This window comes from Diadema antillarum, unplaced genomic scaffold (genome assembly GCF_040938485.1).
Source record: "Diadema antillarum isolate AM-2024a unplaced genomic scaffold, OU_Dant_1.0 seq00000860_RagTag, whole genome shotgun sequence".
Classification (NCBI taxonomy): Eukaryota; Metazoa; Echinodermata; class Echinoidea; order Diadematoida; family Diadematidae; genus Diadema; species Diadema antillarum.
This window is the reverse complement of record NW_027271730.1, coordinates 116,310-139,145: the sequence shown is the minus strand read 5'-3', so window position 1 is coordinate 139,145 and position 22,836 is coordinate 116,310. Positions and strand designations below refer to the sequence as shown.

Here is a 22,836-nt window from a genome sequence, read left to right as displayed (position 1 = left end):
GAGGAAATGAAATAGAATGAGATGGGGAGGAAGAAAGAAAGGAGGGAGTAGAGGAAAATGGGAAAACAGAAATCATTAATTTGTATCATTTGATGGTGTTTAGATGGTGTTTAGAGGTAGGACTGTCTGGGAATGCCTGGATTGTGCCAATAACTCGAGTAGATTCCTAAACTTTTGCATGGATTTAAAAGCAAGTGCTTTAGGTTATAAAGGAAAAAAGTAACTGCAGCTGATGAAAAAAGAAGTAACTGCAACTGAAGTGTGCTTCCCCCCCCCCCCCCAAGTGAATACAACTCTCTTCTTCTTCAGTCAGTACTAGTTTCCTGATTGACAATGTTTTGTAGCGACAAACAGAAAATTTCCCGCTAATGGATGTAGGATAACAATTCTGATGATAAGGTACCGAGCTTGTCTTTGTTTATGCTCATTTCAGTTTGTTTTCTTTATCATTATCATTTCTTTCTTTTTTTTTTTTTGGGGGGGGGGGGGGGAGTGGAGAGGGATGAAAGGATGAAAGTGGGAAAGGATCATTATAGCTTCAACTTCACAATGTTGTTTGGATTCCCTTCTAGTGGCTTGTTGCGACATTCTTGCTCCGATCTGATTTGCGCCTTGAGTGCCCCGCAGACTGCTGGTATTAAGTTTTCAGCCACTTAATCCAAATTACTTGGTGATCATCATTAGTGTTTTGAGTAATGAAAAGAAAAGAATGGGAGGGAGAGAGTGAGAGAAAAAAAAGAAGAAGAAGAAAGAAAGAAATCAGGGCTCTGATACGTCTTTCAGATTCAAGGGCCAGAGGTGATTATCGTCAGACATGCACTCCGAGAGGTTTTTTACTAAAAGACAGCTGAAGGAGATACCAAAAGGAAAAAGAAACAACAACAACAACAAACCTGGATGGTGACAAGATGAAGATGGGTGAAGCTCAAGCAAGATAGCCTTGCTTCAAGACTCAGAGAATTTTTTTTCCTTCTATATACAGTCAAACCTGCCTTAGCGGCCACCTGTCTATAGCAGCCACCTGTCTATAGTGGCCACTGAGAAATCCCCCCCTCCCCCGAGAGAAAAGCCCTGTTAAAGACCCTGTGTATAGTGGCCACCTGTCTAACGTGGTCAGCGGCCACAAATTTTGTTTCCCACGGTAGATTTTAACCTGTCTATAGCGGCCACAGCCGTAGCCGAGCCGATAATTCAGCGTGTTTTTCTGCTTTGTAGCCGTGCCAGTCATTCATGGGCAACGTTCAGTGATCGCCAACGTTGCATTCATCACTCATTCCGTCACAATGGTGCACTAGTGTTAACTGTACACATGCTATACTGTGCAACAATTTCATAAACACAGGCATTTCTCAATGTGTGAAACACACGTGTGCATATGTATACACATTCCTGTACATGTAAGTACTTACAGATGTATTCAACAATGATACATGTACATGTAGGCAATGCACACAAAGTTGGATAACCTGTCTATAGCAGCCAACTGTCTATAACAGCCACTCTTTTCGTTTCCCTTGGGTGGCCGCTGTAGACAGGTATGACTGTACAAACATCACCCAAGTTAGATCGATACACTGGTCTGGCCTAGTTCCTAGCATGTGTTGATCCCGTAAGATGTACCATGGATGGACAAAGTTACATGGGGAATTGTCTTGAATCAAGACTAATGTAGATCCAGGCACAATGGTCTGAAAAAAAAAATCAACCAGTATCTCAAAAAAAAAAGAGAGAAAAAGACAACAGCAAAAACAAGCTTCCAAAAAAGGGTAAGAGCTGTTTTCATTCTTGTTGTTTTGTCTTGTTTTCTTTTTTTTTCCTAGTGTATTCTGGTCGTCATTATGGGGTGGGGGCACAATTAGAAAAGATTTTACCTGAATACTTGAAAGAAATGGTTATCCCACAAGCACTCATAAATCTTCCTGCTGATGGACATGGTGCTAATGCTGACAAGTAAATGAAGAGGAAGGGAGATGCATTTGCTGGCCATTAGAGTGACGTGTTCGTGCAAAAGCAACAACAGTATGCTGATCCCGACTGAATGCGAATGATAAAAGATGATCTGGAGACGTTCAAACTTCCAGGTCAGGCCCCTGGAACCTGATGCATTCTTTGAGACTGCGTAGTAGATCAGTGTATGGATAGTGCATGTTGTATCTTGGACTCAAATACACAGACAAACACACATTAAAACGTGGCCAGACCTCTTTTTTGAGACAAAAATCCCTTGATGACATTTTACAGGTTGTCTTTTTATCTTCTGTATTTGAAACCAAACAGATTGCCAAATTGAGCTTCAGGAGCCGTCTCCACACCATCTCTCATCCTTAAGGCATCTAGGCGAGTTTTAACAAATCGCCTTCTTGCTACTTCGTTCTAGGCATCCATATTTTCAGAATGTACTATTGGTTTCAGGGGCAAAGAATGCAGAGGGGGGGGGGGGAACATGTACTTTTACCCTCGTTAGAATTTCCAGAGGATAATTATGGTGCTTAGAATGGAACTGGTCATGCTCTTTTCCATCAAAAGAGAGCTCTTCACGATTTCTTGGGCGCAGTGCAATTTTGTGTCTTCTAAATGCCAGTGATGGCACAGAGGTTCTGTCATTTGCTATTCATCACATCACTTTTCTTTCATTGTTTATTGGACAAAATAAAATCAAACAATTGCAAGAAATATAGCATATATACATGTATTACTTGAAGGATCAATATGTAATGCACAAGACTTAAACAGATAACAACACATCACTCTTGTGATGTGGACTTCTTGACAGTATTGTTCAGCATCCATTAATCTCTCCATAACAACAGTTATGTTGAAAAAAAAAAAAGAAGAAGAAGAAAGAAGAAAGGTGGCAAACGTGACTGCCATTTACCCCTCCTCTTGTGTCAAAATTACTGCTTTGCAGCACATCGTATATCACTCTGGTATTGTTATGGATCAATGTCCCGTGATGTGCGTTTTATCTTTGTCATCATTTTTTTTTCTACCCTGGCGGTTTTCTTCCCCTATCTTTGGCCTCCATTGCATTCTCCTTTATTAGCCCCTTCAAATCATCTTGCTGCTCCGCCATTACACCAACCCCCTCCAACTTTTAAAAGAGTAATGGGAAGTTGAATGAATGAATGTATGAATGTATGAATGTATGTTGGAATGAATGAATGAATGAATGAATGAATGAATGAATGAATGAATGAATGAATGAATGAATGAATGAATGAATGAATGAATGAATGAATGAATGAATGAATGAATGAATGAATGAATGAATAAAGAAAGGAAAGAAAGAATGGGTAGATGAATGAATCAGTGAATGAATGAATGAATCCGTGAGTGCATGAATGAATGAATGAATGAATGAATGAATGAATCAGAGACAAGATGGGAACCCATTTCCTCCAGTGAAGATGAGTTATTCTCTTTTATCAAATTAATGCAGAGAAAATAGTTAGATGTAGCAAGCACTGCATCACTTGATTATAGTAATGGATAATGATAGCATTACTGAGGTTAATGTATCTGTATTCTTCAGGAAGACAGAATAATGTTAAGAGTGTTTGTTGTATAAGGTGTTTATCATCAGGTATTTGATGACAGGTGTTTGATCACAAACAGATAACCGAACACATGAAAAGTCATTTTGCGATACTCTATTTAACAGTTTTAAGTTAGAATACCTAGAGGTCTGTCTGTTAACATATCAATATGATAGGATATCATATAGTATGCCATTTCTCTTTTCCTCACACAACGTCAACATTGTATGAAGGGACAGATCGAAAGGACAAAAATTTATTGAATCCTTACAACATTTTCCTTCCGGCATTTCCATTTTCCTCACCTATGTACTTTATGTGCTATCTAAACAAGTTTTGGATTTTAGTCTTGAAATGAGAGACTTTTGCTAGGGAGTTAGACCAAAATATGAAAAAAAAGGAAGAAGGAAATAAACATTCTCTGACCAGGGGGGTGTTTCATAAAGCTGTTCGTAAAGTTACGAACGACTTACGAGCGACTGGTGATCAGTTCTTGTGCTGAATTATTGAAATTCTGATAAGTATAGCACTTCAGAACTGATCACCAGTCGCTCGTAAGTTGTTCGTAACTTTACAAACAGCTTTATGAAACAGGGCCCTGTTCTCCACCAAGATTATTGTCAGTGCATCATATCTCCTCAAATGTTTTACACTCATAAAGCCACACTTTACTATATAGAATATGAGAGGTACTAAGTATATTCCAGAGTATCGTATTATTTGTATATAAGCCTCGCGTAGCTGTATATGCATTCAATAGAAGTCAATATTTGGATATTCACATTCAAGCAAAAATGTTTAAAGGAAGTTATGCTCACTGATTGAAGAGGGATGAAAAGAGTACTTTTGACTGGTCATTACGGAAGTTGTTATGTAAATTTAGCCTGAAAATGGCAGTTATCATCCCAAAATTGTTTCCTGCAAAAGAAGTAGTTCTACCCAGGTGCACACAAAAAAGAAAACAACAACAACAACAACAACAACACACCTCTAATGGGATTGCTTGTAGATCTATATCAATGATTTTCAATTTTGTGATGTCACTACTACTAGCTGTTAGGTGGTTTCTATGAATATTCCTCATAAAAAAAAAGAATTAATTCAGAGCTTTGTAATCAAACCTCTTTTGGCTGCACTTGTTCTCATTCACATGTTCCGAGAACGGTCAGTAGTTCTGTTGACCGGTGGAGCCACCCCAGCCCCCCAAGACCAACTTCTTTGGACGTTGATTACAGACGGGGTTACAAAGGCTGTCGCCAAGCTAAAAAGCACTCCTTCAATGAAAATCCCCCCCTCCTCCGGGCCACTTGGCTCGGGATGAATGGCATTATTGCGCCAATGGAGGATATTCAGTTCCGAAAAACATGCTCAAGCCCTTAATCTCATATAATTATAGCACTCCGAGATTACACAATCTTGCTTTTTTTTTTCTTCTCTTTTTCCCCCTTTTCTTCCACTGTGGTCTCTTCGCCCACTCCATCATATGTCATACAGTCTTCAGCTCCTTAGAGTGTGTTGCTATTAGTCAGATGAGCTAGGTGGAAATTTATGAGAATTAGAAAACTCGGCAAGTCCTCGAAATTAGTTTGGTATGGACATGTGTTTGTTGTTGTTGTTTTTTTCAGAGGATGGGCTCTTTCAGTATGATTTAGGGACCGTTTTCCAACATCATTGCCACTCTTCATTTATTACAAATTGATGTAATGTGTAGAGAAAAATCAGGCGGACAGACTGGCAGAAGAGTCATTTAAATGGGACATAATGTAAAGAGCTATGCAAATCAAAAAGTCATATGCATTTTCATGAAATAGTGATTTCCAAACAAACATTTGTCATGCAAAGTATATGAGGCAATGAAATCATTTGGTTTTTGTGCAAAAAAAGAAGAGTTTGAGAACAATACTCCTGTATCATAAAAACTAGTGAAACTTTCCTCTATTGGTGTACATTTAGTTGGAAGTCTATATTAACACACACACACACACACACACACACACACACACACATTCACACAATTATGCATATGTGTGTGTGTGTGTGTATTTGCAGTTATTTTTATACCAAATGCAAGCTTGAGATTCAATGTGATGCACCACCATGAATTGCCTAGAAGAAATGGCTTTGATGCATCTTAAGAAAATTTTGAGATGAGAGCAAAATTTTGAGCAGTGAGTGAATTTTGTGCAGTGAAATTTTCTCTTGCTCTGTCTGTTCAGGAGCAAGGTACAACTTGTACACTGTTGTACATGCCAGAGCCACTCTGCCACACCTGTCAATCAGGACCAAAGTTGGGGGTGGCCACTGTACCCCCCTGCCGCGCCCCTCTGACGCCAATGTGTCACCCCACTGCTTCTTTTCAGCATCCACTTGTAACTTTCTCCCCACCCCCCACCCCCATGTCAACAAAGTCTGACTTACTTTGCATCTGCTGCAAATTCTACAGTGATTACCTTTAGATTACTTGTAGAATTTTTCTCTTCATTTATCACTGCCTTGAATGAAAATGGGAGAAATTAGTGGAAAACATGTGTCATGGCCTTGCTTTTACAAGCTCTGGGTAAAGCACGTTCACATTTTTCTGATATTGTGTGCAAATTCTACTTAGCTGCTTAACTCCTCATATAAGATTATTCATTATCATAGATTCTGACACATTTGCCTAAAAAATACAGGATTGTTCATCCGTAAATATGCTGAGGAAAAAAATATAGAGTAATATTGCTGCTCATGAGGCTTGTAAAAACTTGTCAATCTGAGCATTTTCTGGAAATTTTCAAGGTTGAAATTCATACTCCCAATTCATACTGTTATGATTATAACAATCAAGTTGATTGAAAGGCAATTGTTTTTAAGAAGACAAAGCAGGATTCACTCTTCTGCTGTGAATGGAAGTTAGGTAAACAGTAAGAAGAATGAGAGAAAAAAAAATAGCGGAGGCTTAAATGTTGAAAAGGAAAGGGTAATATTTTGCATCCTCTGAATCTTGTATGTTGCATCTGTCAAGAGTTTGAGTTGACAAATTATGAAGGAAGCCAGAAAGTGTTGTCATTGTCTAGCAGGGTTGTCATGCAGTACAGCACTTCTTTCCTTTTGACTATTGGTATTCACCCAGGTAATAATGATTTAGGAAGCAAAAAACATTATTTGCTATCCTTACGAGAAATGAACACTATTTAGGAATCATCTTTGTAACCTTATCAATCATGTGATGCACAGTCTATTCATGAATTGTCATGATGCTTGTTTCACATAAGTTGACATAACATGATAGGATGATATTATGAAGATTCAAAGAAAGTATATTTTGATCTTTCCACTGATTTTCTTTTTCTGCCAGTGCTTTAATATTTTTCTCTTGTGTATATGTGTCTGACTGAAGGATAGAAAGGGAGAGAGAGAATGTGTATTGTGTGTATGTTTGTGTGTGTATGCGTGTGTGTGACAGAGAGAGGGGGAGGGAGAGAGTAAGATTTAAAAAAAATGTGTGTGTTTGTGATACAGAAAACAATATTAATGGAGAGAGTAAAATGTAAAGAATAAAGGAGATAGAATAGAAGAGAGGAGAAGAGTATCTTCTAAGTATGTGTGTGTGTGTGTGTGTGTGTTTGTTTGTGTTTGTCTGTGTCTCTGTGTGTGTATATGAGTGAAAGTTCTTGCTGTGAGCACATCAGCCTTGTCACATTGGTACAAGAGTCAAATGCCACTGGATTACCATTTGGGGTGTGCTTGGGTGGTAAAGCCATTGTCATCAGCAACAATGTAGTTCATTATCAGCGTCTAACGGTGAGGGCTCCAGAAGATGTCATTTGAGGGATTATTCAATCCATTAATCCCATGTCTGCCCCCCTGACGAGGACTGATTTCTGATGTGAACAAAGCTTGTCACAATCATATTAGGCTTGCCAAACACATTCCATTCTATTACATCTCTTCACAGGTCAAAGAAGGGAAAAACAAAATGCAAAGCCCCTTAACAACAACAATGACAAAAGGTTTGCATATAGCCAAAAGAAAGCAGTAGACTTTAAAAAGATTCCCCTGTTTGAAGGAGTGATTTAAACCCCTGTAGGGCAATTGATTTACAAGTTTAGGAGTGGGACAAATTTTCGGCTTATCATTAGGGGCTAATGACCCTCATATGACAGTGATGCCCGGCTTTGTCTTGGTGCGGGTCCTCTTTCTTGGAAACCACTGGGGCGTGTCTTGGGGACAGCGCTTGAAGAGCATTCCCTGAATGGATGGTGCCAGAGAGGATAATGGTTGGAGAGCCGGAGCTGCTTTTGGATTGGGGGGTGGGAGGGAGGGGGACACCTAGAGATTGGTAGAATGAAGGAGAGTAACAGACATCTTTTTCTCTGGATGGCATTTCCTATTATCTTGATTTTTTTTTTCAGTGTCTGTTGTTTGTTTGTTTTTGCTTCTTCTTGTGTTTTGAATTCAGGGGGCTGTATACTACCAGCCTCATTCAAGAACCTTTAGGAATTTACAAGGTCATTTGGATGTATAAGATATATATGCATTGAAATGCCTTGTGAAATATCGTTTGATGTGATGTTATGTTCACCTGCAGTTTTGTTATGTATTTTTCCACATCTCTGACAGGTGTTTAGCCCATCACTTTGATACACTGCAATGGGCAATAGGGGGCTCCCCTGTCAGAAGTTACATCACACAGAAGCAAAATAGACATAGTGAATGTTTAGGGGAAAATCATTGCAAAACGAGAAGAATTGATATAATATCTGAATAGACTTGACTGATTTATTTGTCTCACAATTCGATGATTCAAGAGCTGAAATATATCTACATGGCATGCCTTGCCGTCTTTGTGCAATGTGTTGTGTGCATTTACAGAGACCACAATGATCAATACATATCAGTGGAATTCCTTTGAAAATGAATTTCCCATGTTTCAATGTTTAAATGAGCTCTGTCCTCAACAGTTTGCTATACATGTATGTCTGAAATCCATGTGTGCATGGATAATCCTTTGATTCAAGTTGTCCACGTTCACCTTTGTTCACCTTGTGTTTCTGATGACTTTTCAAACGGCCCCACATTAGGATATATCGTCCTCCCAAGATGGTGGGAGTACGGAGGACCTGTACCCCGATGTGCCCCAGCAGGTAAACCTGTGCTCACTGATCTCCATCTGAGGCCACTATTTGTTTGTGTATGCACTGTATGTGTGTGTGTGTTTGTGTGTGTGTGTGTGTGTGTGTGTGTGTGTGTGTTTCCCTTTTTGTTTGTTTGTTTTTGTTTTTCCTTCAATCAAGCACACGCGCATGAGAGGAGAGGAATTACTTGGAAGTCTTTAGTCCCATACATAGGGCAAGCAGTCAGTGTACCACTGTGTGAAACTAACCAACAACTCGATCAGCACGAGGTCAAGTTCAGATACCCATTCTATGGTATCTGTGCATGTGGCATGAGAGAGAATGGAAATATACCATTTTTTTTTTTTTTTTAAATGAGCAAAGGGTCATTCATTCCTACAGTGAATTTTGCAGTGCTTTTGCTTGCATTTGTCATGGATACGATAAGGCAGCACATAACTGGTTTTCATTTAAAGGATGTTGCGACATCTGCTCTACAGGGTTTCAGCAAAATACGAGGACATGTGATTTGTGGAAATCATTGAAGTCTCAGTATTTGAAACCAATGTAAAATGCTTTTAATCTACTCTCTAAAATCATGGTATTCCAAGACTGAATAACTCTTCTTCAGTTGTCTTTTCTCCTGTATTCTTCAAGCAGCAGCAATGTTCACCTATTTGGGGGTTCTTTTATCATTACTTTTTTTTCTAAGTAATGCACAGATTGCAGTCCAGGATTTCAGTGGAGCTTATGCACCTTGTTTGCATATATAATGGTCATAGAAGTGACAAAGGCTTCTATGTTGCACTGTGATTTTGATATGTATTCTGTCACCTTGAAAGCAACATACTAACATTCTGCACTTTTGAATCTTGTTTCTTGTTCCTTTCTTTTTTTCTTTTTTTTTTGCTGTGACATTAAAATGAACTTAATGGACAATTATACAGTGTAAATATTGATGGTACATTGCATTCTGGGAGAAAAAAAAATAAACAAAAAGGCATGTTGTAAGTTATTATGAGTGGAATGAGGTAGGGATGTTAGGGGAGGTTGTCAATTACTAGTAGCTAAATGAAGGCTTGCCATTCTGTTCTTGTTTAGTAGCCTACCTGGGCATGACAAGAAATGATAGAAACACTCAATGAGAACAAGAGTGAAGCAACAACAGCAAAAACAACACTAATACATAAAGTACAACCACATTGGGTTTTCTACAGCAGAGATCTTTGCGTTGAGCCGTGGTACTCAATGCATTCTTGGTTGTGTTCTGTTTCACAAAGTATCCATAATTTAGAGGACATTTTTGCATGCAATCATTCATAAAGTCTGCACTTCCACTTTAAATATGCAAAATTAATCATATATACAGATACATGCACATTCATGCACACACACATGCACACACATATGTGTATTCTAAATATATGTGTGTTTGTGTTTATGGATGTAAGTATATATAGAGAGACTTATGTGAATGATACCCCGTATACAACAATGTACATCCTTTCATCTATACATACAAGTACATATATACACACATAATTATTGAGCTCTCTGTTTTAGAGAGGGGGCCAGAGAAGTGGAATATATGAAAGGCTATGACACAATCAGTGCAATCTTGTGTAACAAACATATCTTTCTCTCTTTTTTTTTGTGAGGAAAAATAAAAAAAAAAAAAAAGGTTTCCTATCCTTTTTCCTTTTTTGGAGTGTACGCTTGTAAGAATATGGATAGTAGTGGAAGCAACATGGTGAAGCAAATGAATTGTAGACTTTTGATTTTTTTTTTTATTACGTTCTTGGATTTTTGTTGTTGTTGTTTGGTCACTGTTGATATTCCCACAGGTAAATGTGTGTGTATGAAGTGTTTTTCTCACAGTTCTTCTTCTCCTCCGTTTATGCATGCCACTCACATTTGAAAGGATTTGGCTGGGTCAGCCTCGACGGACACTTTACGTTCCATAAAATCCACAAGTAGCGGGAATTCGTTCCCAGAAAGCAGACCCCAGGTAACAGAGTGGCGCACCCACTTTTTTTACAATTTTGTTATTTGAGGTGGTTGTTGTCCCTCTTTTTTATTTGTGGCTCTTTTGATTTTCTCAATTTATTTTTTGTTGGCTCCCAATCAAATTGCCCCTTCTGATCATCATGGCAGTGTTTTCATGTTCTATTGTTTTGTGTTTTCTTTTGAGGTTCTTAGTTTTGCATAACTTGGCCAGCTTTCACTTTTCAGTTAGATCAGTTTGGTGATGTGTTCTCTTGAAAGCAGTGTGTTGTTGTTGTTGTTGTTTTTTGCTTCTTCTTCCTTGTGTTGCAAACTTTTTTTTCTCTTTTCTTTTCTTTAGTTTTTCTTTGTCAGACTTCTTGCAAGCAGAAGTACTTGATTTGAGAAGCAATAATAATTTTCTCTTGATGCCCTGCTCTTTCCTCAATTTTTACCAGAAGTGCCCATCATGCCCAATGCATTCTTGAATTATACCTCGTGCTCACCTTGTTTTCCATTCTTCAAGTTTCCTTCCAGCCGCTAAAAGCAGTTTGCTACTGAATCAAATGTTGATTAATCTCATTTGCCTTTCTTTTACTTACTAACGATTCAAATGCCGTTGCCATCATCAAAAATTAACAACAAACCAAACCAAAAAACAGTTTCTCAGAAGTTTTCATATGTTCTGTTAGTGCTAGAATCTTCTGTTGAAAAGAGATATCCCTCTGCTTTGCCATGCCCTGGTGATTTTATGTGAAAATGCAGAGTAAATGTAGAGCATGAGGTGACTCTCACCCATATTCATCTTTTATCTCATCTGTCCTTTCCTTTGATATTGATGAATTATGCTCCAGCACTTGTTTTAATCATTAGTCATGCCTATTGACTCTTGCATTTAGATATGTGCTTTATGTTCCCCCTGTAATCACATTAAGTTGGAAGTATATAATTATCAAGCTCATGTTGAGTCTGCATATGTCTCAGTTTTCTGCAAAGTCTGTATTGTCGATGGATTTCAAAACAAAGGTGTAATGATACTGTTTTTTATTGACAAGGAGACATGACCTCGGTAAATATCAAAATGAAATTCAAGACTCTCACAGATTAGGTGCCCACATACATATCTGTATCTATTTTCTTTCTTGTTCATACACAAGACATGTTCATCACTTACTGTACGTGATACTGCTTCCATGTAGCAACAGTTACACTCTAATTGCTGTTGCCAATATGATTAAGAATTGTATCTTTTAAAGCTATCCTTTGACTCTTCCCAGTGAATTTCTATGCATGCATGTTTGCCAAGGTGATCCCTAATTTTGCAGTGTTGAATTGTTTTTCTGTAATTACATGAAACATTTTTTATTTGCTTTTCCATCTATATTTCAAACACATCCCCTTTAGTTTACTGACATCTATTTCTCAAATCTCTACCCAGCCATTTCTCTTCTCTTGTTTGTTTTATTACAGTGAAAATGCCAGTAATGAATTAAATGTGAAATATATGCTCTCTGTGAGGCATAGGTGATAGAATACATTCATGTTGAAATTTAGATATAATGCTTAATACTGATAACACATAAACTTGATAATACTTTTTTTTTCTGAGCAAGATACTGTTTTTGATTAATCTCCCTTTTCAAACAAATTGTGTTTCCCCGAGTTTGATGACTAACTATGTTTGTAATGACATCATTATCCTTTTTCACTTTGCCTACATTCAATGAAAACATATGACTCTTTAAATTTAAGAACTTTCTTTTCTTATATGTAGTTTAAATGGTGTTTTTATAATTATGTTTGTTTTGATTTTACTCCGGCTTTAAAAAGTCAACTTGAACATGTTACAGAATTGTACTTGTCAAAGACTAAGTTTGTCAGTGTAAAGAAATGTGGCCACACTATTATCAAAAAACTTTCCCTCGTAATATGAAATATGTGTTTATTCATATTAACAGGAAGTTAAACAATTAAATTGGTATAAATGTGGTAAAGAACTGCTGTATAGATTTGTACTTTAAAGGTTACCTTTTTTTCGGAGTAAAGTTTGTAATGTGTTTCAACGACAGGAAAAAACAATTAAGTGGAATATGTGTTTCAATGACAGGATGAACAATTAAGTGGAATATGTATGTACACCGGTACTGTAGTGATATTCTCTGTGGATATGTTGTTTTCCCTTTAAACTCCAACTCCACAAGAAAACAATTGAGTTGATAAATGAGATTCATGTTTTTCAAAGGGTGCATGTGTCATCATGATTCGTTAGAAAGAGAAAAATCATACTCCAACTATCTCAAAGAGTATAAAACATGTTTAGCTATAACAACATCATGCAGATAAAAAAAACCATTATGAGAGAGTGTAGGACTCTCAGTCCACACCATTATCAAAAGGAGGAAAAAAAAGGTTTACCTCACAATATGAAATATGTGGTCAATATTGCATTTTCAATCAAATCCTCTGTATGAAGTAATCATTTCTTTTTTAAAAGTGATCACTCACATTCAAAACCTGAGAAGTTTTACAATTCATTCATAATTTGAGTGTTATTGTAAATTAAATTTTACACAAATTTTGTATATCTAACGTGACAGAATTGTGTTCATTGCACAAAAACATTGAAACTGCTACTAGGAAATTAATCCAGTGCATTGGAAGAAATCAAAGTTGCATGCATATCTTGTATAATTTTCTCTCTCTTTTTTAAAGTATGTTTAAAGCAGCAATGAAGGTACAGCATTTAAAATGTAATGAAATGTCAAGAATTAGACTCTATATCTTCAAGTATGTCACATATTATGTAGTCTTGATGGAAGCTTTTATAAATGTGATTCTAGCATGTGGACTTGTCTGCATGTAGGGTTTGAATTGGTACACATTCTTCAGCACTACAAAATAACACAAACATTTTCTCTATGCTTTTTCTGTATGATTATGTGTGTGTGTATGTGTGTGTGTGCATGAATTTTAGCATGTTGAAAGTCTTATGGTACCACACTGAATATGCAAAGTAAATGTGACCTATGGAATGGTGTGTAATTTTGGGGCACCCATGAAATACATGTATGCATGATAAAGAATTTATTTTTTATTAAAGAATTAATTTTTATGTACACTTAAGGTATCATGCAGCTCAGTTATCACAGTTTTGACAATTTTCACTTGATTTTCACTGTGATATGAGCCACTAAGATATCAAATGGCATCTATACTCCAATTACCTCACAATGTTATGGTTGTCAGAGTACCTACACTGTACATATGGTGTTTACATGTAGGTGGTAGAGTGTGTAGTAGCATGTGGCTGTCAGCAGTAGATATGGACACACTGTGTTACAAAAAATGAATGTAAATCACCACTGTTTTTTTTTGTGTGTATATGTATGTGTATGTGCATATGGATGTGTATGTGTATGACTGTGTGTTTGTGTGTGTGTGTGTGTGTGTGTGTGTGTGTGTGTGTGCTGGCATGCACATGTATGTACATTTTATGTTTACATATCTTCTTTTTTCTTGTTTAGTATTTCTCTGTTTGCCTAGGCATCTGTATGAATATTTCTATTCTTTTGTCAAAAGTATCAAATATATTTAGTGAAGGTTTACGTATATGCTTTTATTCATATATTTCGCACACCCTGAATAGTACGTTGAGCACATGCACCTGTGATGTTCTTTGATGGCATATAATTCATGTGCCTTTTATTTTAATGCTTTCACTTCCTACTGCAGGGCTTCGCTTGGAAGTATGAATGTTTGAAATGTCTTCTTTTGACTGCAGAAATGTTTGTGTTTTCGCCAACAGTTTTTCTTTACTTTTTTTTTTCCTAATGGCTTTCTATGCAAATTTTCGCCCTCTTGCTGAGCGCAGGTTTGTTTTGCATGCTATCTTTTCGGATTCATTGCTTTTTTCATCTTTTTTTTTCAGTGGCATTTTAAAGAGTAACTTTACCCATAGAAAAAAGAGTGAAAATTTAAAAGACAACCATACCAGTACTCCATCGCCTGCAAGATTCGAAAAGCTCTGAAAACTTCGCACAGGAACCACCATGTTTGCGTAGTCAGTTGGATAATTTGCGAAACAAATTTCATTGGTTTTTAACTTGAATTATCACAATGTTCACAACTATCATGCCAAAATATGTGGATCTTACTGGTAGTCTGATGTTTTGTGTGTTTGAATTCTGATTCCACTCATTCTAAACTTAGGCTTATAAAATTTCTGAGTGTATGTTTTTGTGGACTTACTTGAAAATGTCAATAAATTACATTTACATGCTGAAATGCACAGTATACCAGGGCTTGCTTAGTTGAAAGAGATACTGATTTGGTTGTTACTTGCCATTTTCCATGAAAACATGTTATATTGACTTTAAAAATCTATACCTCACATTTCTCTGTGAGCAATGTTAAAAACCATTTAACATGCTACAGTATATATTTGGCATAAGTGGGCAGTGACAGTAATATAATGATAGACTAGAAGTGGACATGATTTTGCTCTCTGCATGGGTAAAGTTACTTTTGAGCATTTTGTTTTTGAGGATATGGGCACCATTGCAATTCCCATCTCCTTGTTCATTCATCTCCTTTTTATTTCTTTTTTGGTTCTAGCAATCCCAGCATTGATGTACAGTGACTGCACAGTGTTTGTATATTAATGCACATTTTCTTTGATATTGCAATTTACAATGTGAGATTGTAGCAAGAGATGTTTTACTTATGCTCATTGTAAAACATGAAATAGATTTGTTTCTTTGTCCTACAAAGGTGAGTATTCATATATCTGTTTGTGTCCAATGCACATGAGGGCGATGCACTATTGGCTTTTAGTGAAAAGAAAGGTTCATTATGGCATAAAGAGGTTGCGATTTTTATTAATTTCTAGCAGCTTTCAATTTATCCACAGTCATGTGTACATAAAACCTAGAAATTAGGAGGTTTGGTTTTTTTTTTTGTAGACAATGCTCCAAAAAATCTAAACAAATGAATACAAAATTAAGAAACTTGGCCACTTTTTCCATTCCACTGATTGAACTAGAATGTTTGTGCAATTCTTAAAGAGAAATATTGTTTTTTAAATGGGATCTTGTGCAAACATAGACAATTCTATGAAGGGGGCTGCTATAAAGGGGACTGCTTGGTAAAAGTTACTTGAAATCTATTAGGCCAGCCACAGTGTAGACTGGTGTGATTTTTGTTACTTAAAATCCATAACACATAGACTTGTGACCCCAAAAGTATAGATGTGGCCTGAGTTTCTAAAAGTCCTTCAAACTGGGTAACATCTCACATCTGTTAATAAGAAGAATGGCAGTCAACCAATCAGTTATGTTTCTCTTCCATGTTCAAGATCTTCCAAGATTTTGTCGACTTGAGCTGACACATTTTGAAAATGTTCTTATAGTAGTATCGCTCCTAATTTAGGAGCAGAAAGGCATAAGTTCACAGACTTGGTTCTGATGATGTCACATTTTGCTGCACTTGAGGTACCCATAAATGACTTTAACAACTTCCAGCTCTAAAGAGTACTTAGCCAAGTGATGATGTCACCGTCTTTTGTTTTAGCTTGGATCAGAACCAGGCGCATGCATAAACACTTGTGCCGGATGAGGTTGTTTAGAACCAGTTTCCATGGCGATGAAAGGCTATGACATCACACTGTGGTACTCTGTTTGCTCTGCGGGAGAAACGGAGGCTAATTAATTTGTGTATCTGCATCTTACAGCTGGAACCCCTGGAGAAGAGGTGGATGATGGAGTCAGCCAAGGCCAACATTCCGGTCCTGTTGGAGCTGTTGGACCAAGAACCTGGGCTCATCGGCAAGAAGGTTAGTTGGGCTTTTATGTGGTGCAAGAATGTCTCAAGTGAGTTTGTATGTGTTGGTGTGTGTTCAAAGTTTCATGCAGCTACTTGTATGTACATGTACACGTATACAGTATGTGTATGAATTTAATGTCTGTGTGCATTCTTTTACTTGGTGTTTGTGTACTATTGTTTGTATGTATGTTTATGTGTTTGTGTGTGAGTGAGGATGTTTGTATAAATGTACTTTTCTTTCTGTGTTGATGTGATTGAAGTCATTAGATGGTGCTTGTAGATTAAGGAGACCTGATTAAGTACAGATTGCTGGAAAAGCAGGAAAATGTTCCATGACGTCTCCACATGGATATAGATACAACGTACACTCCCACACCACTGGACACACATTCATACATATTCATGGGATATAGTTTGGAAAATTGCAGAAATATCCTGTGACTCTTTGCTGTCTACCAGTACATACACTTTTTAAAAGGATTTTTTTTATCCGAATTTTGTTCCATATCACAATTGTTTCACAATGACATGAATACAAGCTATGATTTTGCTTAGATCCATCCAAACAAACAGAAGACTATACTAGTTAAGGATTTTTTCAAATTCAAATTTTGTTTAATATCACAATTGTTTTCACAATGACATGAATGCAAACTATGATTTTGCTTAGATCCATCCAAACAAACAAAAGACTATACTAACATCTACAAATTTGTATTGAACAGTGTTACAATACGTAATTATGTGTAAAAATGTAAGTCTTCCAGTTCAAAATTCACCTTGATCAACCTGGTCAAGCTTGGAGCTATGATGGTAGCATATATGTGAAATTGTGAGTTTACGTTTGAGCAGGATTTGTACTTTTATGTCTAGTTCAATATTTACCCCCTTATTCCTGTGCAAAGTAAGTTGCATACAATACACCTGTGGCAAATCAATATTACCTTAATCCACAAGTTTGAGATACACTGCAATCTATTTGTCTTACATCTGTATAGTTGTACTGTGGCTGTTTTGTGGGTTAGATGCATTCCAGAATCAATTATTCATCGTACAGAGATTCCAACATTGCCCCCTTGCAGTTCTGGGCATCGTAAACAGGTTCGTCGACATGCCAAATCAATGTGTTCTGTTAGGAAACATTCACCCGTTCATAATACCTCCAATATTCTTCAACAGCCCATCAATATCGGTTGTATATACACGCATACCATTCCATTGAAAGCCACAATGTGATGCCCCATAATACTTTGATCAGTGTAAACAACATGGAAAACATTCCTGTTTTGTTACATACTACAACAAATCAATGTCCCCGCCAAAAAACCTATTGTGTACCATTGTATCATTGTATCAATCTTCTTTTCTGTTGAGATGCTGTGTTGATTCGCCAGTTTTTTTTTTTGTTTTTTTTTTTTTGTTTTTTTTTTTTTTTGGGGGGGGGTTGTTGTTGTTGTTGTTGTTTTTTTTTAATCCAGCCCATGCAGCAACAGGTGACTAACACTTCTCCAACATCAAATTCCTAGGACAGATTTCTAAAATGGAGTGCCCCCCCCTTTCCCGTTCTACCTTTGTCCTTCCTACCACTACCCCCAGCACCCCCCCCCCCCATTTTTAATGTGTGCTGTATTGATTTGCTCTTGAACTACCCCAAGAGAGTACCAGACAACACACACCTCATTGCTCACCCTAATTATCTACCAACCTCTGGTATTGTTAGCCTCTTCCAGAGGAAGAATTCCCATGTCAGGGGAACGAGACTGTCTACCCCATCTCATTGATTTCTCCATCTCTCTGCCTTCTTCTTCCCCTCTTTCTTTATTCACTCATCTTTTTTTTTTAATGCAGTCTTGTGAAGAAAATGTTTTTACACCTTTACTTAAAAAAAAAATACTCCTTTTTGAAAAAATGAAATGTCTATAAGAGGTCACTATAATGAGTCTATTTGTCAGTGCAACCCATAGAGATATATACTAAGAACACTAGAGGGCGGACTCCGTAAAATCCCTGTGACCGATAGAAGGAGGCGTTCGCCATTTTGGTCCGGGCAAATTTCGACGAGCGACCGTACCGATAACGTGTAGCGCTATAGCGGAGCATGCAGGGAGATCGACGACGGGATGCAACGGCAGTAGGCTAGCATCTATGCCAAGGTCTCCATCGGAGTTTGGAAATCGAAAATGTTCTTAAATTCGCAAATTCTACTTAAAGTAGCATAGATCTATGTTGCAAAATGCCTGGTTCATGTGCTGCTTCTGGATGTAGAAACAGGAGAAAAGGGGAGCGGAGTTTCCTTTCACAAGTAACTGAAATTACATTTATAGTGTGTGTTAAACAGATCAAAGAAAAAGAAAAAGAAAAGAAAAGGTCTTGCAAAATTCGTCAGGGGCACTCCGCCCTCCCTCAGCTATTCTCGATCTATTGCTACTATATATATAGCTAATACAGTACATAACTATATGCAAGGTCGGCGGAACGGGGGGGGGGGGGGGGGGGGGCATTTGCCCTATTTCCAAAATAAAAACAAAAAAACCTCCCCTTTTTAAAGTTTAAAAAGTGCTCTTTTCTAAGTGCCCTATTTGGCCCTTGAGCCCCCCCCCCCCCCCCAAAAAAAAAAAAAAAAAAAAAAAAATCGTTCTTCCACCCTTTGCCATACCAGCAGTTAATTTCACTATGGTGATAGTGTGAGAAAAGCTCAGAATAATATATAAAATTATGCCTGGTGACAGGACATATGCTCCGGCATTGATATCTTTCTGAAAATAGAATTAGCATCATGGGTCTGATTGGGCTTTTGGTTCAAGGCAGGGTGAGGATTTAGGGTAAGGTGTTATGATTTGGGTTAGGGTTTATGTAAGCTTCAACATTTAATAGCTTTTCGAGCTTGAACATAATATGTCATGGAACCAATATGCCTACACGTAATTACAAAAATGATTTGTTATTTCATTTCCACCACCACCACAAAAAAAATAGAAATACAATGAAACACTCGAATACACAGATAGGACTATAGAATGCAGTCCCCTCATACAGAAAAAATGTAATAGCAAAAAAAAAAAAAAAAAATGACGCAGTATACTGTATCACAAGGGGCATCCGGCTGTCTAGAGACCAAGAGAACCCTTTGTATTGCATGGACCATGGTCGTGTTGGTCGGCTTGAAAGTATTACCTCGTTGAGAATAAAGTAAAATTTTGTTTGATTTTCATTTTCTTTATCACTCATAAGAGATTGCTAGCAACTTAAATTTTTGAGTTGTTTCCTTCTCTCATCTCCGACCCCCTCATCTTCTTGCTGAAAGCCAATACGTGTTTGAGCGCTTGTTGTACGTGTTTACGTGTCCACCACTGCTGCGCTGCCCGGACGCGATGTTTGTTTTTGCCCGGACAAAGATGGCGCGCGGCCTCTTCATCTCGGCACACGAGCACTGCGTACGCGCCACACGCAGTCCGCGCTCTAGTATATTATTAGTATACATCTCTATGGTGCAACCCCTTACCATCATCATCGAAATTCTTAAATGCATTTGCAGATGAGAGCTTTTGCCCACTCTGGATGATCTTCCTACCTTTTGCAGAACTGATGCTCAATTCAAGAGTGAATATAGATTTGTTTTTTTTTGTATCAAAGAGAATGTGCATTTCTTTACCTGAAATTTCTCTAGCATCCTCCGTGTGTTTGAGCATTCATGTGTGTGTATATGTGTGTTTGTGTGTGCGTATGTTCTTGTTCAGTTGGTCATTGCAGGGAGGGACGCCTCCCTGGTCATCGCATGTCTTGCAACATTCAAAACCATGCCACTTGAGGATGAAGTGTGGTCTGTACTAAGAGTGGGGTCAAGGAAACCTGTTTGTAAACATGACTAGACAGAGATGATGAGAGAGAGAGAGGTAATTACAAGGGCAGAGACAGAGCCGACCAAGTAAAAGAGCTTGGATAGAAAACCTCATTCTATGCAAGGTCACTACCGCTGCACTCTAATTTCGCTAATGAACTTTTGAAAAGGGGGGGGGGGTAGTGGGGGTTGAGAGAGGATGATTAGCGGTCCTCAAGTGGGTTATCTCTTGACTCCTTGATACTGGAGACAGGTGGGGAAGATGTGATGCCCCTCTCCTCTCCCGTAAGCTTTATCCTAATGTGCCAAGAGCAGGTGACTGTACCGTCCTTCCCCTTTCCCCTCCACTCTTTCATTGTTTAGTACCACCACAAGAATTGAAGAATGAGACCCCCCAAAAAAGAGAAAAGATTGGAGAATTAGTCTGGACTGTCCTTTCCCTGCCATGCCAGCCAGTATCTCCCTCTCAAGGAGAGAGGCTCCATCGTAACTGTCCTGTGGTGATGATTTGCTCTCATGATCCAGGCTTAAGAACGACTGCACTTGACCGCTCCTTATGTGCTGACTTGACCATACAGTTGTATCTTTTATGCCATGACAAATCGGTGTGGTCGAAGGAGTGCTTCTGCTGGGGCAGAGATGCCTCACTCTTCAGAGTGAAGCTCCTTCACTCCATGTTTGAAATGATTGCAAGGAATATAATCGAGCTCTTTCATGCAAAACAAAAGCAAAAGTTTCATCGAATTTCTGCTAAAGATTTACCAAAAGTTACAGAATTCAATAAATTTACCAGTCTCACACATTTTCACAAAATGATGTACATTTGTCTCTGACATATATGTAAAGTGAACAAGGAGCTGATGATGTTGACTTGTGACACTCCTAATGCCTTACATGCAAATATCTGCTGAATTTCCCTTTTTTGTTGAAAAAAATAGAAACAGAAGAAATTTTGCACTAAACATTCTGTATTTTCAATGTGTATGTAATGAAAATTTCCTTTCAAGTGTGAGTTCATTGATGCTTAATCAATGATGCACCAAAAAGAGAAAGAAAGAAAAGAAAACCATCCACAAGAATATAGTTTTGATGATATGACAAACAAATATCAAACTTTCGAGGCAGTGACATCATGCCTCATCTGGTTGACATAATTAACTGGGGTCAATGTCACTGCTTGGTTGGAATGTGTGAAAAATTCAGAAGTCTGTATTAAACTGTAATCCACCTCCAGTAAAACTTTCACTGTTTTTTTTTTCTGCATCTGGCTTCATGCTTCTTGATGAAAAACAACATTTCCAGGGAGCAGAGTTTCCACGAAAGTGATTTCTGTATGCCTGAGATTAGGTGGTCGGTGTTGCTGTCTCCTAGAGTTTAAGCACTCCATTTGGCGTCAGTATATCAGTAGCGCAGGTATAAAGACTAATCATGTGTTATTAGAGAATGGGATCTGCCAAAATTAATAAATGACTGAAAAACATGAAGAAATGAATAGATCATTGGAGAAATAGATTACTATAATAACATAGATGAATGAATAAATAAAAAAAACAAACAAACAAACAATGATTTGATGAATTGATGAACAAATAGATAGTAGATTAGCTAAATGAGTTTAAAGATAGATAAATAAATAGATAAATAAACACAAACATGTAATATAACCTGTTCAAGACTAGTACTCTTGCAGGTGTCAATGGGAAACGTGTGTTGTAATGACATCAGTTCATCCTCAGTGGGTTAAAAAGTCATTTTCTTTATAAACTCATAGAACTGCAAACAGCAGGGAATTCTAGGACTGGAAAGAGTGTTTGAGCTTTAGGGTTTAGCGTTTTCACTGTCCAGTCATAATGATTTCGATTCCTCCATTCCACACTAGTACTTTCAAAAGAAATAAAGAGATTGAATAGGAATCACTTGATTTAATATTTGACTTAACAGTTATACTCTTTGGTATATTGATCCAGTATTAAAAAAGATTTTTTCCCCTCAATGAAACTTTTTAGTAGGCATGCCTACTCCAGTCGCTGATCTCACAATGACTATATATATCCCTTGTGATTTTCCTTCGCATTTCTGTGACATCTCTCAAAGTTAACGTGTCCACAGTGATGAAAGGTTCTTGGGGAAAAAGAAACGGGAATCAATACATGTAAAGATGCTTTTAGCAGCTAGGCCTTTTACCTGCTTCTTTAGGAGTAGGGAAGTTGCAGCCTGTTGTGTATATTTATCAATATCAAGTGTCTGGTGGTTTTTTGAACATCTTTCTTGCATGCTGTATCGAGGTTCGACAGATCAATATGTTCAGAAGCTGCAATTGAGCCATACTGCATTTATCACTCCTCTCCTTTGTATTTACAAAAAAAGTATTGGAAGACTGACTTACACATTTAAGGTGATTCAGCCGTGCATTGTATGAAATACGCTGAGAAATGCTGGCTAGCTTTCACCGTGATCTCACCACCGTTCTCAAGTGTGGCGAGTTGAACTCTCAAGATCTTTTGTCCGCCGTTGTTAAATGCTGAGAGCATTTTTTTTTCCCGGAAATATTTCAAGCATTTTC

At 37.6% G+C, this 22,836-nt stretch overlaps 1 protein-coding gene across 3 annotated transcripts in view; it reads left to right on the top strand.

The window, feature by feature from the left end:
• Positions 1 to 16,813, top strand: part of LOC139740541 (uncharacterized) — a 96,655-nt gene extending 79,842 nt beyond the window's left edge. For 2 of the 3 annotated variants that reach the window (XM_071651131.1, XM_071651129.1), the window contains 2 exons: positions 10,554 to 10,640; positions 16,344 to 16,813. In XM_071651131.1, coding sequence (XP_071507232.1) covers positions 10,554 to 10,640; positions 16,344 to 16,565 — 309 coding nt within the window. In that variant the 3' untranslated portion in view covers positions 16,566 to 16,813. Of the gene's footprint in view, positions 1 to 8,599; positions 8,663 to 10,553; positions 10,641 to 16,343 lie in introns of all 3 variants that reach the window. The other variant, XM_071651130.1, reaches the window with a different exon arrangement.
• Positions 16,814 to 22,836: the final 6,023 nt, after the last annotated feature.